General features: G+C 35.1%; 1 protein-coding gene across 5 annotated transcripts in view; it reads left to right on the top strand.

Moving 5' to 3' along the window:
- Window positions 1-70: 70 nt before the first annotated feature.
- CFAP36 (cilia and flagella associated protein 36) overlaps window positions 71-15,573 on the top strand; it is a 30,068-nt gene continuing 14,565 nt past the window's right edge. For 2 of the 5 annotated variants that reach the window (XM_073212994.1, XM_017675093.3), the window contains exons 1-4: window positions 75-349; window positions 3,170-3,234; window positions 3,864-3,965; window positions 14,534-14,648. In XM_073212994.1, the coding sequence (XP_073069095.1) occupies window positions 235-349; window positions 3,170-3,234; window positions 3,864-3,965; window positions 14,534-14,648 (397 nt within the window). In that variant the 5' untranslated portion in view covers window positions 75-234. Of the gene's footprint in view, window positions 350-3,169; window positions 3,235-3,863; window positions 3,966-14,533; window positions 14,649-15,573 lie in introns of all 5 variants that reach the window. The other 3 variants (XM_073212987.1, XM_073213003.1, XM_073212979.1) reach the window with 3 other exon arrangements.

The raw sequence follows: 15,573 nt of genomic DNA, 5'->3' as shown, positions 1-15,573 counted from the left end.
AGTTGCGCTGGCTGGGGGGAAGTTGGCTTTACTTCCGGGCGGTAGCTAGGGGCGGCTACGCGTGTTGCCATAGCGACCATTTTACGTTAGCTGGTTTGTAGCTTTCACCCAGGGAGCAGGGCGACTGCGAAGGCCGCTCTTCTCCCTTTCGGTTCTCGGCTGCCTGAGACAGAAAGGCTTTAGCGGGGTCCGGGGGGTCTGGCCTAGGGATCCCCGGCCCCTGGCGTGAGCAGGATGGCTGCGGAAGAAAAAGATGAGGTGGAATGGGTGGTGGAGAGCATCGCGGGATTCCTGCGAGGCCCGGACTGGTCCATCCCCATCTTGGACTTTGTAGAGCAGAAATGTGAAGGTAATAACGAAAACCCGAATGGACATTTCTTTCTCGCCCTTCTCACACCAGCAGTAGGCATGGTGGTGCTCACGACAATCTCTCATCTCTCCTGTCTCCACCCTTGTCGGCCAGATTGTTTCCGCCCGTGTCGGCCAGGTTTAGAGCTGGTCTGTAGAATGTGTTGCTGTCACTACGCCAGTTTTTCCTTCTCGGAACTGAAAACCTGGCCCGCGACTCCCTTCCCGCTGGATCCATGCACACATCTGAAAAACGTTAGACTTTAATCCTGTGTTGGGCCTCTCACCCAATCCTGCACGTTTCTGCCCTGGGAAGGAGGTGCACTGTTTGGGTGGACTTTTTCGATGACTTCGTCAGTGACTTGGGAAGAGAGGTGTCATTTTGTCTCTGAATTCCTTCTGATCCCAACGGTTGACTGCGAAGGGGACATGTGGTTACTCCAGAAGGCCCAGAGCCGGTGATCCCAGCGCTCAATATTCTCTTTATTGAGCTCTCTGACTCTCGGCTATACCAAGAATGGGGGGTATCGTCTAACAAATGAGGAATATGAAAACGTGGCATAATATTCCCTGTGGGGAAGATTATCTCCAGGTTCTTATCAGTTCACGCTTGGAATTCTGCATTCAGTTCTTGGAGACAGTTGGTAGTGCATTCACAGAAAAGGAACAGAAACCATGTAGTTAAGGGTGAATGCCCAACTGTTATGGAGGTTAATTAGCCGAGCAAGACTTTAGGGCAGTAATATCCATCAATCATTTGAACATCTGTGTTATGTTAGAGAGATTAGACTTGTTTTATAGGGTTCAATGGGATAGAGCTAGGGTCAGTAGGTAGAAGCTACAGGGAAACAAATGTCTGTAAAGTACTTTGTAAACAGAATGTATCCCAGTTAAGTTACCTGAGAAGGTAATGAATTGCCCAGGCACTAGCAGTGTTTGAATGGATCTGACAGCAAGTTAATGGAGATGTAATAGAGGGGAATTCAGTTATCACATGCCTGGTTATCCTGGATGACTTTTTAAGAGTCCTTTCAACCCTAAGATTACATGAATTGGAAAAGGTGAAATTTAGTTTGACCACTGAATCTTTTTATTACATTCTCATGATCGTAATCAAAATTCAAATATTATTTATTAAGTATTGGTTTTACAGGTAATTTTGTAAGAAATCGAAGATAGCTTTTGTGTTCTTTTAAAGAATTTAAAATGCTATTATGAGATGAAGCATGTGGAATTCTGACCTCTTCTAGGTGAAAAAGTAAATTATGCCATCTTTTGATTCTATTTACCCCTCTAAGACTAATGCCAAATTCGAGAACAAAGCTTTATTCTTTGCTTTATCCCCAAATGACAAAAGTGGCTGTATCTCAGTAATAACACAGCTGATTGTGTAGTTTTACAGATAAGCAGTAATCCCTAGCCTTATGTAGTAATTTGGTTACAGAAGTAACTGAAAATAGTGTTAAGTAGCTGCTGTATTGAGTGTATGCCCAGTGTTAATGTAGACCAGATGCCAGAAGAAATGTAAGTAACATCCCAGAGACACTTGAACAGTTTATACTTCACTAACTTTGGGCTGTCAGTGTGCTGTTCTCCACCTCAGATAATGTAAAGATTGTGTTTTGTGTAACTGATAACAGCATTTATTCCAACAAACATTTATTGAGTGTCCTTGGGCTAGAAGCTGGAGTTAGAAAGATGAATAAAATGAAATCCTTGTACTTCAGGAGTTTATGTAATTCAGTGAGGAAGACAGGCAGGTAAATGGAACTTAAATATAAAGTGGCAGGTGCTATAATAAAGGTGGGCATATTGTGCTGTATATTATAAAAGTTCAGAGGAAGGGATTTAACCAGCCTAGGAGTTGGGAGTGGTAACAGGTGTAAGAGAATGTGCCATTTGCAGTGTCTTGAAAAATGGTTGGCAGAAGGGGGTCTGGTAAAGGCAAAGATCTAAGAATGGCTTGAGTAAAGGCATGGGGATTGAAGCACCGTGTATGCTATGTTTGGTGGTATTCCAAGTAATTGTGTATTGTTTGGGTTTTGGAGTGGTGGGAGCTTTAACTTGGGATCCAAACTTGGTGGTTTTGTCTGGCCATCTAAGGATTTGGCACTTATTCTCCAGGCAAAAAGCAGTCATTGAAGAGCTTTAAATAAAAAACTACAGAAGTTAGTTTGCATTTTAGAAACCATTCAGGAGGATTTTTTTAAATTTATTTTTTACAATTCATGACTTTGTCCTGTTTCCCTAATTAGAGTCTAGCTTCTTGAGGGAATGTGTATCATTCTAATCTACATTGTTTCACACATGATCATTCAGCAAACATTTGTTTTGGTTTTATATATTTTAACTTCATTTTTGATTTATATGTAACAAAAATGACCCTGTCATTTTGTAAAATTTGCATCAACGAAGTGTCAGTACAATAAAATAGTCTGGAATCTGTTGTAAAAGGAATAAATGCTTAAAAAACTATTAACAATAATTTCCATTAGAAAGAAACTGTTGCCTTATATTATTGATTGAAAAGTAGCAAATTAGTGTTTGTCTTATATATGAAGTAGATCTTAAATAGAAAAGACTTGTTTACAATTAAACTATATATATATATATATATATATATATATATACACACACACATATATATATAGTTGTGAGTGTGTGTGTGTTTGTGTATATATACTTTTTTTTTGAATCCAAGAATTCAAATCTGAAAAGCAAGGTTATAAGAATGAGAGTTCTGTTTATAAGGCGTGGACTTTTATATTTATGTTAATGACATGTTTTTTTTAATACTGCAATATTTTTCTCTTAAATTTAGTTTTCGATGATGAGGAAGAAAGCAAATTGACCTATACAGAGATTCATCAGGAATACAAAGAACTAGTGAGTATATTTTTTTCATTGATTTTTAATGGTAATTAGAATAGTATTAACTTTAGCTTTCTTAAATTAAAGAAATGAGTTTTTCCATTAAAATTCTTTAATTAAAAAAATCAAATCTACCCTAATAGTACTACAAGTTGCTCAGGTTCCAAGGGTTCTCTGAGCATCTCATACTTATGACTTCTGATGTCTTCTACTCTGGAATCTAAGGAATGGATTTAGGATAACTATTTTAAGGGATATTGCATTTAGTCTTTAAATTTTATTCTTATTCTTTTGTTGATGCATTCAGGGAAGTGTTAATTATTAATTTAGCCACAGTTGTCTTGTGATTTTTAAAAATGTCTCTGGGTAGCAGAAAAGTTGTACCATCTTGAAAGTCATAACTCTGACTTCAGTTATTTCTTGTAGAGGAAATACATTTTCATTTGATTCTCTGCAAAATTTTAACTTTCTGTTGTTGGCTTTTTTGGTATGAGACATTGTCACTGCCATGTAATATAACTTTATGTAGATTAACAATTGCAAACAAGCATTTTTTATACTTTACTGAGCTCAATATTCAACATGAAAACTGTCATTTAGAATTTTTCTATGTAAATTATAAAAGTTAAATTTTCTTTTTTTAGGTTGAAAAACTCTTAGAAAGTTACCTAAAAGAAATTGGAATTAATGAAGATCAATTTCAAGAAGCATGCACTTCTCCTCTTGCAAAGACCCATACATCACAGGTTTTTGCTTTTATTCTTCTAACAAATGGATTTAATAAAATAGCCCAGGGTTTCGCTGAAGTTTGCTATGTTTCGTTGTTAATGTATTATGTTTGAGACATTGTAAGAGTGAAAAATTAATTCATTACATATAGGTTTTTTTTTTTGTAACTACACTCTAAAGTTCTAAAAAGGAACTTTTTTCTGAACTCAGAACTATAGTAGATCACATAGTTTATCCAAACTGCTCTTTTATTTTTATAGATCTGGGACAATTTAGAAGTTGACTCTTTTTTAATCTTAGCAGATCCACAATACACAGTTCCTGAGGTGTCCTTCTCTTGGACTACTTTTAATGTCCCAATTAGTTCTGCACTGCTGGGCTGAAGGAGACATTATGTAGGCATTATTTATAACTAATATTTATTGAGGGCTCATGCTGGCTGCTGTTTGGCAGTGGATAAAACACTTGACATGTATCATCTCATTTTATTTTTGTGACACCCCCTAATAAATTGGTGCTGTTTTACTTCCATTTAGAAATGAGAAAACTAATGAATGCACAGATATATTAAGCAACTAGTGCAAAGTCTACAGCTAAGTAGCAGAACCAGGTTACCAGCCCAGGCACTCCAACTGAGAGCCCTTGCTCAGAGGTTGAGGGTAGGGTTATGTTACTACTACTCAAATAAGCTTCTCAAAAAGCTTTAGCTTTCCTTCTGCCAAATAACCTACAATTCTTTAGTGAGCTGATAATTAGGATTGTCTATGCTATAACCTCAAATTACATTTTCAGTTTTCTGCTGTAGTTCTCTAATTATGCACTACAGCCATTCCATTCTACTTGCTCTTGTAGGCATCCACGCACCTAGCTTTGCACTTCAACTGGAATGTTCAGTTCTCATCTTTCCACCCCACCATCATTTCCTTATCTGGAGAAATCAGATCTGGGTCTGGCTGAATTGTTACTGCTTATGGCACCTTTCCTGATCCCTGGTCTTCTAGAGTAGACTAGCACTCATTCTACCTCATTGGGCACTTTAACATTTTTGTTACTCTGCCCTGAATTATAGTTTCTTACAAGTCTGTTTGCCTTACTAAATTGTAAGTCTTTGGAGCTGTTTTTAGTGTCTTTGCATTCCCAGCATCTAGCACAGAGATGAGAACGTAGTTTCTAATAGGTAGTTCTTAATAAATGTTTGCTATCTTATTGTGGCTAAAAGAGGTTGCTTTGACTACAATCCAGCACTTCTTGCTACAGTTCTCTTTTGAACAACTTCTGCTCATTTAACAACTTTTAATTCTATCCTAGAATTAATAACAATTCTAATTCTAGAGATATATAATCTTTAATATAAAATGACATTTTCAAAATTTTAATGGTATTGGTTTACACTAATACAAACATCTGATTTTATTAGTAATTCTATAAAGCAAAAGTATTTTATAGTTCACCAATAATGTTTATTCTACTTGTGCCATTTAATTAAAGGAATAATAATAGGTATTGTTTTCTTCTTTTTAGTTGAATAGGAAGAATTTGATTGAAAATTAAAAACTATTACTTGAGTTTCTTTTAACACATTGATATTTGTTTTAATTTTCCTGGTTTTTCAGGAACATTTGCTTCATTGTTTAATGTTTGTCAACATCTTAATCAAGCCATTGTGAATGAGTCTAAATTACTTTGTGAGTAAAGATACTCACAGTAATAGTAGACACATCCATCTTTTCATTATCAGGATAACTTTAAACTGTGAATGAAGATGTTGAAAATTAAAAAAATATAGTTTTCAGATCAAAAGTAACACATCCTTCTCTTTTGTTCTATCATATAACACCTTTTGATTTAACTGGAGTTGATTGATAGTACAGCCTTGTTACTTACAAGGGCGCAAACCCTTTTGGCAGACAGACCTGAATTTGAGTTCTAGAACTTTGACTTACTAGCTGTAAGACCTCCGACAAGAGTTGTTTATCAGTTTTCCTTTCTTATCCATTCTCATTCTCAGTTTCAACATCTGTAAAGTAGGAATAGAATCTACTTTGAATGGTTTTTGTGAAATGTAAGAGATAATGTTCATAAAGCAATTAGCACAATACCTGATATTTATAAGGTGGTCTATAAATGGAAGCACCTCTTAATTCACAGTAGCTATTTTAGTGGTTGATTAGCAGTGTGCTAATTAGGCCAGGGTCATGGGTTCAATCCCCATGTGGACTAGTTAGCTTTCTTATCTTCTGATATTGATTTAATCAGCAACATGACTGAGTCAGCAGAAGGCCATCACCATTACCAGAAAAACAGTTGAAAAGCACACTGTTTACTGCTTTGCAGCAAAATCTAATCTTTTTTATTCATAGAGATAAGAATGCTGATTCAATTATGCCAGTATAGAGTGCCTAAGAATGAACTCAAGAGACCAGTTGCTTACCTCTTGGGTAATAAAGGTGGTAATTTTTATTTTGGCTTAGTTGGTTTGGTTCAATTTTGATATTTTAAACCTGCTGCCAGCTCCTACTGAATTGTATAAAGCCGACTTGCAGAATTCTTTTCACCCGGCTTGGTCATCATTCTACCTAGATCACTGGTGCTGGCATGCTCTTTGTATGTTAAAGTCAGCAGGAGTAGGAAGGAATGTATCAGTTGAGGAACTCTAGTTTAAAAAAAACCAAAACCTTTTTAAGAACATGTTTTCTGTTAAATATGTGTGATTTTCTTAAAGATGCTCATGAATTAGGTATCTTTCTATACAGTTCAGTAATATGTAATGTAATATATACTGAGATATTTATTATTTCTATTGTCTTCAGCTGAATTTTGTAATTTTGTGGCATTTTCCAATTGAAATAGGCGAAAGTATCTCTCTGCATTGCTTGTAATTAATTTTTTGGTGAGGATAGAGGTCATCATTGATTCCTATGTATTGCAAAATCCAGGGACTTCAAAATGGCAAGAGACAGACAGTATTATTTGTTTAGCTTGCTTTGACTTTTTTTTTTCACTTTTTCTAATCTTTATTAGTTTAATTGGAAATCTGACAGACCTATGATTTTCTTCTTTTTTTTTTGCCAATTTTTCTTTATTTTCACTTTTTTTCATTTTATTTTGGTATCATCAATCTACAATTACATGAGGAACATTATGTTTACTAGACTCCGCTCATCACCAAGTCCCCTGTACATACCCCATTGCACTGTCCATCAGCATAGTAAGATGCTATAGAATCACTACTTGTCTTTGTATTGTACAACCCTCCCCGTGCACACCCCCTACCTTATGTGTGCTAATCGTAATGCCCCATTTTCCCCCTTATCCCTCCCTTCACACCCACCCTCCCCAGTCCCTTTCCCCTTGGTAACTGTTAGTCCATTCCTGGGTTCTGTGAGTCTGCTGCTGTTTTGTTCCTTCAGTTTTTTCTTTGTTCTTATACTCCACATATGAGTGAAATCATTTGGTACTTGTCTTTCTCTCTGCCTGGCTTATTTCACCAAGCATAATACCCTCTAGCTCCATCCATGTTGTTGCAAATGGTAGGATTTGTTTTCTTCTTATGGCTGAATAATATTCCATTGTGTATATGTACCACTTCTTCTTTATCCATTCATCTACTGATGGACACTTAGGTTGCTTCCATTTCTTGGCTATTGTAAATAGTGCTGCGATAAACATAGGGGTGCATATATCTTTTTCAAACTGGGCTGCTACATTCTTAGGGTAAATTTCTAGGAGTGGAATTCCTGGGTCAAATAGTATTTCTATTTTGAGCTTTTTGAGGAACATCCATACTGCTTTCCACAATGGTTGAACTAGTTTACATTCTCACAAGCAGTGTAGGAGGGTTCCCCTTTCTCCACAACCTCGCCAACATTTGTTGTTGTTTGTCTTTTGGATGGTGGTGATCCTTACTGGTATGAGATGATATCTCATTGTGGTTTTAATTTGCATTTCTCTGATGACTAGTGATGTGGAGCATCTTTTCATGTGTCTGTTGGCCATCTGAATTTCTTCTTTGGAGAATTGTCTGTTCAGATCCTCTGCTCATCTTTTAATTGGATTATTTGCTTTTTGTTTATTGAGGTGCATGAGCTCTTTATATATTTTGGATGTCAGCCCTTTATCGAATCTGTCATTTATGAATATATTCTCCCATACTGTAGGATACGTTTTTGTTCTATTGGTGGTGTCCTTTGCTGTACAGAAGCTTTGCAGCTTAATATAGTCCCACTTGTTCATTTTTGCTTTTGTTTCCCTTGCCCGGGGAGATATGTTCATGAAGAAGTCACTCATGTTTATGTCCAAGAGATTCTTGCCTATGTTTTTTTCTAAGAGTTTTATGGTTTCATAACTTACATTCAGGTCTTTGATCCATTTTGAATTTACTTTCATGTTTGGGGTTAGACAGTGATCCAGTTTCATTCTCTTACATGTAGCTGTCCAGTTTTGCCAACACCAGCTGTTGAAGAGGCTGTCATTTCCCCATTGTATGTCCATGGCTCCTTTATCGAATATTAATTGACCGTGTATGTTTGGGTTAATGTCTGGAGTCTCTATTCAGTTCCACTGGTCTGTGGGTCTGTTCTTGTGCCAGTACCAAATTGTCTTGATTACTGTGGCTTTGTAGTAGAGCTTGAAGTTGGGAAGCGAGTTGCTCCCTGCTTTATTCTTCCTTCTTCAGATTGCTTTGGCTATTGCTTTGACTTTTATAAGATAAAAGTTAACATTTTCGGAAACATTTATATTATTGTAATAGTAATTTGGGAAAATGCTTTTTTTCCAATAACTTGTATCATTGAAAAGATCACATATGTGGTATAATTTTCATTTTCTAAAAATACAGGATAATTAAGAGTATTTTGTGTGAGTGCCTGTAAGAATTTAAAAAATTAATAGGCTTTGTATTTTAGAGCAGTTTTAGGTTTACAGAAAATTGAGCAGATAGTATACTGTCCCTTGTTATTAACATCTTTCATTAGTGTGGTATATTTGTTATAATTGATGAGCCAATGTTGATACATTATTATTCACTAACTTCCATAGTTTATATTAGGGTTCACTCTTTCTGTTTTACAGTTCTATGGACTTTGCCAAATGTATAATGTTATATATCCACCATTACAATATCATACAAAATAGTTTCACTGCCTTAAAAATGCCCAGTGCTCCACATATTTATCCTTCCTATCCTTTCCCTAAACCTCTGGCATCTACTGATCATTTTACTGTCTCTCCAGTTTTGCCTTTTCCAAAATATCATATAATTGGTATCATATAGCCTTTTCAGACTGGTTTCTTTCACTAAGCAGTATTATTTTAAGGTTCCTCTATTTTTTTGTTGTTTGGAAGTTCATTTCTTTTTATTGCTAAATAATATTCCAACATACATGAATGCAGCACAGTTTGTTAATCCATTTATCTTTTGAAGGACATTTTGGTGGCTTTCAGACTTTAGCAATTATGAATAAAGCCACTGTAAATATTTGTATTCAGGAGTTTATGTGGACATAAAGTTTTCATCTCATCTGGATAAATATGTCAGAGTGAGATTGCTGCATTACATTGTAAGATTAAGTTTAGCTTTGTAAGAAATTGCCAAACTCTCTTCTAAAATAGCTGTACCATACCATTTTGCATCTTCATCTGCAATCAGTGGGGATTCCTGTTGCTCCCAATCTTTGTCAATACTTGGTATTGTCAGTGTTTTGGATTTTAGCTATTCAAATAGGGGTGATATCTCATTGTTTTCTTTTGCCCATTTTTAACTTGGCTTGTTTGTTTTATAACTGTTGAGTTGTAAGAGTTCTTTGTATATTTTTGATACAAGCCTCATTTATCAGACATGCTTTGCAAATATTTCACAATATGTTCTTCTGTGTTTTGTCTTTTCATTCTTCTAACAGTGTCTTTTACAGAGCAGAAGCCTTTTATTTTAATGAAGAGTAATTTACTAATTTTCTTTCATGGATTATGCTTTTGGTGTTGTGTTTTAGTAAGTCATTGCCAAACCCAAGATTATCTCAGTTTTCTCTCTACTATTTTCTAGAAGTTTTATAGTTTTGTTTCTTACATTTAAGTTTATGATTCATTTTGAGTTAATTTTTGTGAAGGTATAAGGTCATTGCTTAGAGTTTTTTTTGCATATGGTTGTCCAGTTGTTCCAGCACAATTTGCTGGAAAAATAATCCTTTCTCCATTAAGCTGCCTTTATTCCTTTGTCAAAGATCAGTTGTTTGTGTTGGTCTTTTTTCAGGGTCTATTCTGTTCCATTAATCTATTTGTCTTTCACCAATACTTTACTCTTTTGATTATTGTAATTAATAGCAACTACCTGAAGTCAGGTAATATCTGTCCTCTGACTGTTGTTTTTCAATATTGTGTGGCTAATCTGGGTCTTTTGCCTTTCCAAGTAAATTTTCTAATCAGTTTGTTCAAATATACAAAATACCCTGCCAGGATTCTGATTGGGATTGTGTGAATCTACAGATCAAATTAGGAAGAATGTCATGTTAACAATGTTGAGTTGTTTATGAACATGGAATGTATTTCCATTTATTTTGATCTTTGATTTCTTTCAGCAGAGCTCTTCAGTTTTTCCCTTATTGATCCTGTGCATATTTTGTTAGATTTATTCCTACGTACTTTTTTTTGTGGTACTCATGTAAAATGGTACTGTGTTTTTTATTTCAAGTTCCAGTTTTCAGTACTGATATATAGGAAAGCAATTAACATTTGTACAGTAATCTTGTATCCTGCAACCTTGCTGTAGCTACTTATTAGTTCCAGCAGATTATCTTATCGATTCTTTTGGATTTTCTACAGACAGTTGTGTCACCTATGAACAAAAAGTTTTTTCTTCCTCCACAATCATTATACCTTTAATTTCCTTTTCTTAATATATTAGCTAGGATGTCTAGTATAAGATGGAATTGGAGTAGTGAGAGGGGTTCTTAATGGGGAAAGCATCTGGTTTCTCACCATTAAGTATGATGTTAGCTGTAGAATTTTTATAAATATTCTTTATCAGGTTAAGGCTATTCCTAGTTTGCAAGAGTTTTTTTTTTTAAATCCTGAATGGGCATTGGATTTTGTCAAATGCTTTTTTTGCATCTATTGATAATGACCATATGATTTTTCTTCTTTAGCCTGTTATGATGGATTACATTAGTTAATTTTTGGATGTTGAACCAGTCTTGCATAGCTAGAATAAGTTCTACTTGGTCATGGTATATAATTCTTTTTATACATTGTTGGATTTAATTTGCTATTATTTTATTCAGGATATTTGTATCTCTGTTCATGAGAGATACAAGTCTATAGTTTTCCTTTCTTGTAAGGTCTTTGACTAGTTTTGGTATTAGGGTAATGTTGGTGCCATAAAAATGAGTTAGGGAGTACTCCCTCTATTTCTGTTTTCTGGAAGAAATTGTAGAGAATTGATAGATTTCTTTTTTTCCCCCAAGGATTCTTATCTGAGGGCAGTTTTTATATGCATGTTCAAATACATGTAAATGGTAATCTGAATCTTGCAGGGAGGGGTGGTGGGAAAATAGCTTCTGTAGCAAACTGATATCTCTCCAGCAACAGAAAAATACACATTATCCTCAGGTTCACATGGAATGTTCACCAAAACAAAAAGAATCAACTTTTAGTTTTGTTTTCTGTCTTAAGTTTCCATTTTCAATTTCATTGATTTCTTCTCATTTCTGTTATCTTTTCTTATGCTTACTTTGGATTTAATTTGTTCTTTTGTAGTTCCTAAAGTGGAAGTGGAAGCCTAGATTATTGATGTTAGGTATTTCTTTTTTTCTAATATATGCATTTAATGCTATAAATTCCCTCCTTTGATAAGTTGTATTCTCATTTTCATTTAGTTAAAAATATTTTTAAAATTTCTCTTAGTCTAAGACTACTTCTTTGGCCATACTTTAGAAGGATGTTGTTTAATTTCCAAGTACTTTAGGTGTTTCAAGCTATCTTTCTGTTACTGATTTCTAGTTTAATTCCATTGTGGTATAAGAACATACTTTGTATGCTTCCTATTCTTTTAAATTATTAAAATATTTTTTATGACCCAAAATGTTGTCTATTTTGTTGAACATTCCATGTGAACTTGAGGAAAATGTGTATTTTTCTGTTGCTGGAGAAATGTCAGTTTGATACAGTTGGCTAAAAGTGCTGTTCAGTTCAACTGTGTCCTTACTGATTTTCTACCTGCTGGGATCTGTCCATAGAGGGTTTTGAAATCTCCAACTATAATTGTGAAGTCATCTATTTCTTCCTGCAGTTCTGTCTATTAATGGAGCAATGTAAGTGCATGAAATCACTTGTACCTTTCAAAACTATGGTATGATTAAGCAGAGAAAAATAGGGTGACCTTAGGCCAAGAGTGAACATATTTGAATGTATTTTGAACTCATTTAAGTTAGATTTTTAAAGACTTAGTGCTCATTTTTTTTGTTAATTCATTTCTAACTCAGATAATACTACATTTGCTTTACTTACAGTTCTCTTTTTAAAGTGGTTTGACATTTCAATTGATTTAAAGGATACTTACGATAGTCCTTGTTTTTAAACTACTTGCTAACTTTGGTATTTAGTTCCTCTAATTGCTTTTATGGGAAGCACTTAGGAGAGGAGTAATCCATTTTTTTGGACCAGAAGAACCCAACTGCTGTAAAATTGTTAGGCAAAGTGCTCTCTCGTCTTACTTAATTCCAACACCCAATTAGAAAGTTGTCACTATATTGCCTTCATTCTAAAATGCAAATTGTTCATATTGTAACATCTCCAAAATGAGAATGCATTTTATAATTGATGGTATGTTCTTATTTATTGGAAATTTTTTTTTCAGTGGTACATGAAATAATGGCTAATTTTACTAATCTATGGAGTCTTAGATTTAATGAAATACTTTATTACTATTATTATTATACTAATTTGCAGATGAAGAAACTGAAACTCGGAGGACTAAATGATAGTCCAGAGTCACACACCTGGTGCATGGTTAAGCTGGAAGTAGGTGCATATTATTAGGGGCTCATTTTTTTCCTCAGTGTATCAATGGTTCTCAGACTTTAATGTTGTAAGAATTGTCTGGAGACATACATGGATACCCATCCTCCAGAAATTTAGATTCATTATATCTTGGCCAGGGTTCGAGAATATGCATGTAACAATCCCCTTTTTTGCGTTTCTTAGGTGGGTTAAGGGACACACTTTGAGAAGCCATGCATTATGACTTTAAATATCAACTCAAACTCTGACTTCCTGGTAGAAGCTGTAGTTGACACATTGCCATCAATAGCAGTGCCTGTCAGGTGTTTTGTTAGAGATGAGGATAAAGCACTTGATATTACTAGTAAGTCCCAGAAGAAAGTTATGTGGTGGCATAATCCCATAAAGGGGCCCTGGCAGACATTCCTAATCTGTCATAGAGACTACCCAAAATTGTATTCAGTACTGAGCTATTAGCTGCAGCTTTCAGCCAAACACAGTTGAAGCCTATTTGCCATCCTTGCTCTGGGCTTTTGAACAGTATATATGAATTTAAGGGAAAGGAAACTTTTGATTTTTTTCCCTAGAGTTGATTCCTTGTACATGTTACAGAGAGCTGCTTTTGCACTTTGCTTTGGTTTACTGCGGTTGTAGAGGATGTAAGTTGATTGCTTTGGGGAGAGCTCCTTCCTCTTTGCTTAGGGCTCTTTGACGTAGCTTTTGTTGAGGTGTCTCTTTTTATTGATTATTGCTGCTACCTACCTGGTGAACACTATTAGTTTCCTTTAAAATGATGTAAAGCTTGAAGTAAGATTTTGGTAAAATTGATAAGATCTAAGTATTTTCTTTTGGGTTTTCACACATTTCAAATCTTATTCTACTTGTTGATCTGATTGAGAACTGGTTTGTTCTGTGTATAGCAGTTCTCTGTAGATCAAGTAGTATTATTTGGGTACACTAGGGAAGACGACTTTATTATTATTTTTTTTAATTATACTTCTGTTTCACCCCCAAAATGATTTTACATTATAATTTCTAATTCTTCCATGAAACTATACATATAGGACAACTACAATTGTATTCCCACATTACTAATATTACCTAATAACACTTTCTAAACTTCTTTTTTTGGCATTTGCTTTTATTTAATTTGGTACTTTTATGAATTAATGGATAATTTTGTAGTTAATGACTTGTCATTAAACAGTAGAATTTCAAGTGACAGAATTTAAGCCAAATAGATATTGTTTTGCTGAAAGCCATATCCAAATACTGATGTGTGACTTAAAAAAATAAGCCCGAATTCCTGTATTGTTTCTCAGAGTTACTCAGCCCTAGCTTATTTGGAAAAATACATCACTGTCAGCCTTAGCTTCCTGGAGGCCTGGGGATTGGGAGAGTCAGTCTCTTGTGAACCCTACTTTAAAGGCTTTCAGAGTCTTAAAATTGTCCTTTGAGACATCTGATCATAAAAAAGTCATGAAGTATTCTTGAATTAATGCATTTTATTTTTTTGTAGTAAAAATGATTTGGGTGTGTGGGAAATAATTTTAAAACTTGAGTCTTCATTTAACTTCCGGATTTCTTTTCACAGGCTATTTTGCAACCTGTGTTGGCAGCAGCAGATTTTACTATCTTTAAAGCAATGATGGTTCAAAAAAATATTGAAATGCAGCTGCAAGCCATTCAAGTAATTCAAGAGAGAAATGGTAAATTTTTGATTTTAGAAATATAAATGATAAATGCATTTTTTTTTGCAGTTTTGACTTCTGATTCTGTTACAGTCTTAAATGTAGCTGTCTTGTATAAATCTATTTCAAGTTTGAAAGTCTGTGGCTGACTTAAGAGATTTAAGAGTGTGAACTTCCTTAGTGTTTGACATCTAAAAGAAATCAGACCAGAATTTGATTTAATGATGTTTTAGGTTGCAGAGAGCTCAGTCTTTTTTCCTGGCCATTGTGTTTATGAAATTCAGTAATTTTGAGTGGTCACAGTTATAGTTACTGTTGAGAGAAGGTGAGTGCTCTTTTCCTTCGGGCATATCATTGTTAGGACCTTTGTAGGAGACAGTGGTCTCAAGCTTTAGTGAGTGTAGGAAGCACTTGGAGGGCTTGTTGAAACATACATAGTTTCTGATTCAGTAGGTCTGGGGTGGGGCCTAATAGTTTGCATTTTTAACAATTTCCCATGTGATGCTAAAGTGGCTGGTCCTGGGACTGAATTGAGAACTCCTATTCTAGGACTGTGGGCAGATATGATTTGTACCACCATCAGCTGAAAATAAAAGAACTCAAAGCCCTAGTAACCCTCTTTGGCTTTAGCTTCTCCCTGACTCTGTGCCTAATCTCTGTTTCTCCCTAGCTATTCCTGCTTTTGTTCCCTTCTTGTGTATTTGAACTACATCTGACAGCTTGACCTAAAACACCTGAGTTTCTCACTATACTTCTTGTTTATTTTACTATCTTCTTTTCAACCTAGACTCTTAATTTTGTTTCAGATTTCTGGCTCTGGTAACCTGTAGCTTGTATTGGCTGGATGCCTCAGGCTACCATTAGCAGAAAAACTCAGTGAAAATGACCTAACCAATAAGAAATGATCATCTTACAGAAAGAGAAGTCCAGAGGGAGGGAAGAG

The sequence above is a fragment of the Manis javanica genome, chromosome 1, assembly GCF_040802235.1.
Source record: "Manis javanica isolate MJ-LG chromosome 1, MJ_LKY, whole genome shotgun sequence".
In the NCBI taxonomy this organism is placed as follows: Eukaryota; Metazoa; Chordata; class Mammalia; order Pholidota; family Manidae; genus Manis; species Manis javanica.
The sequence above is the reverse complement of the archived record's forward strand: the minus strand, read 5'-3'. Positions and strand labels throughout refer to the sequence as shown.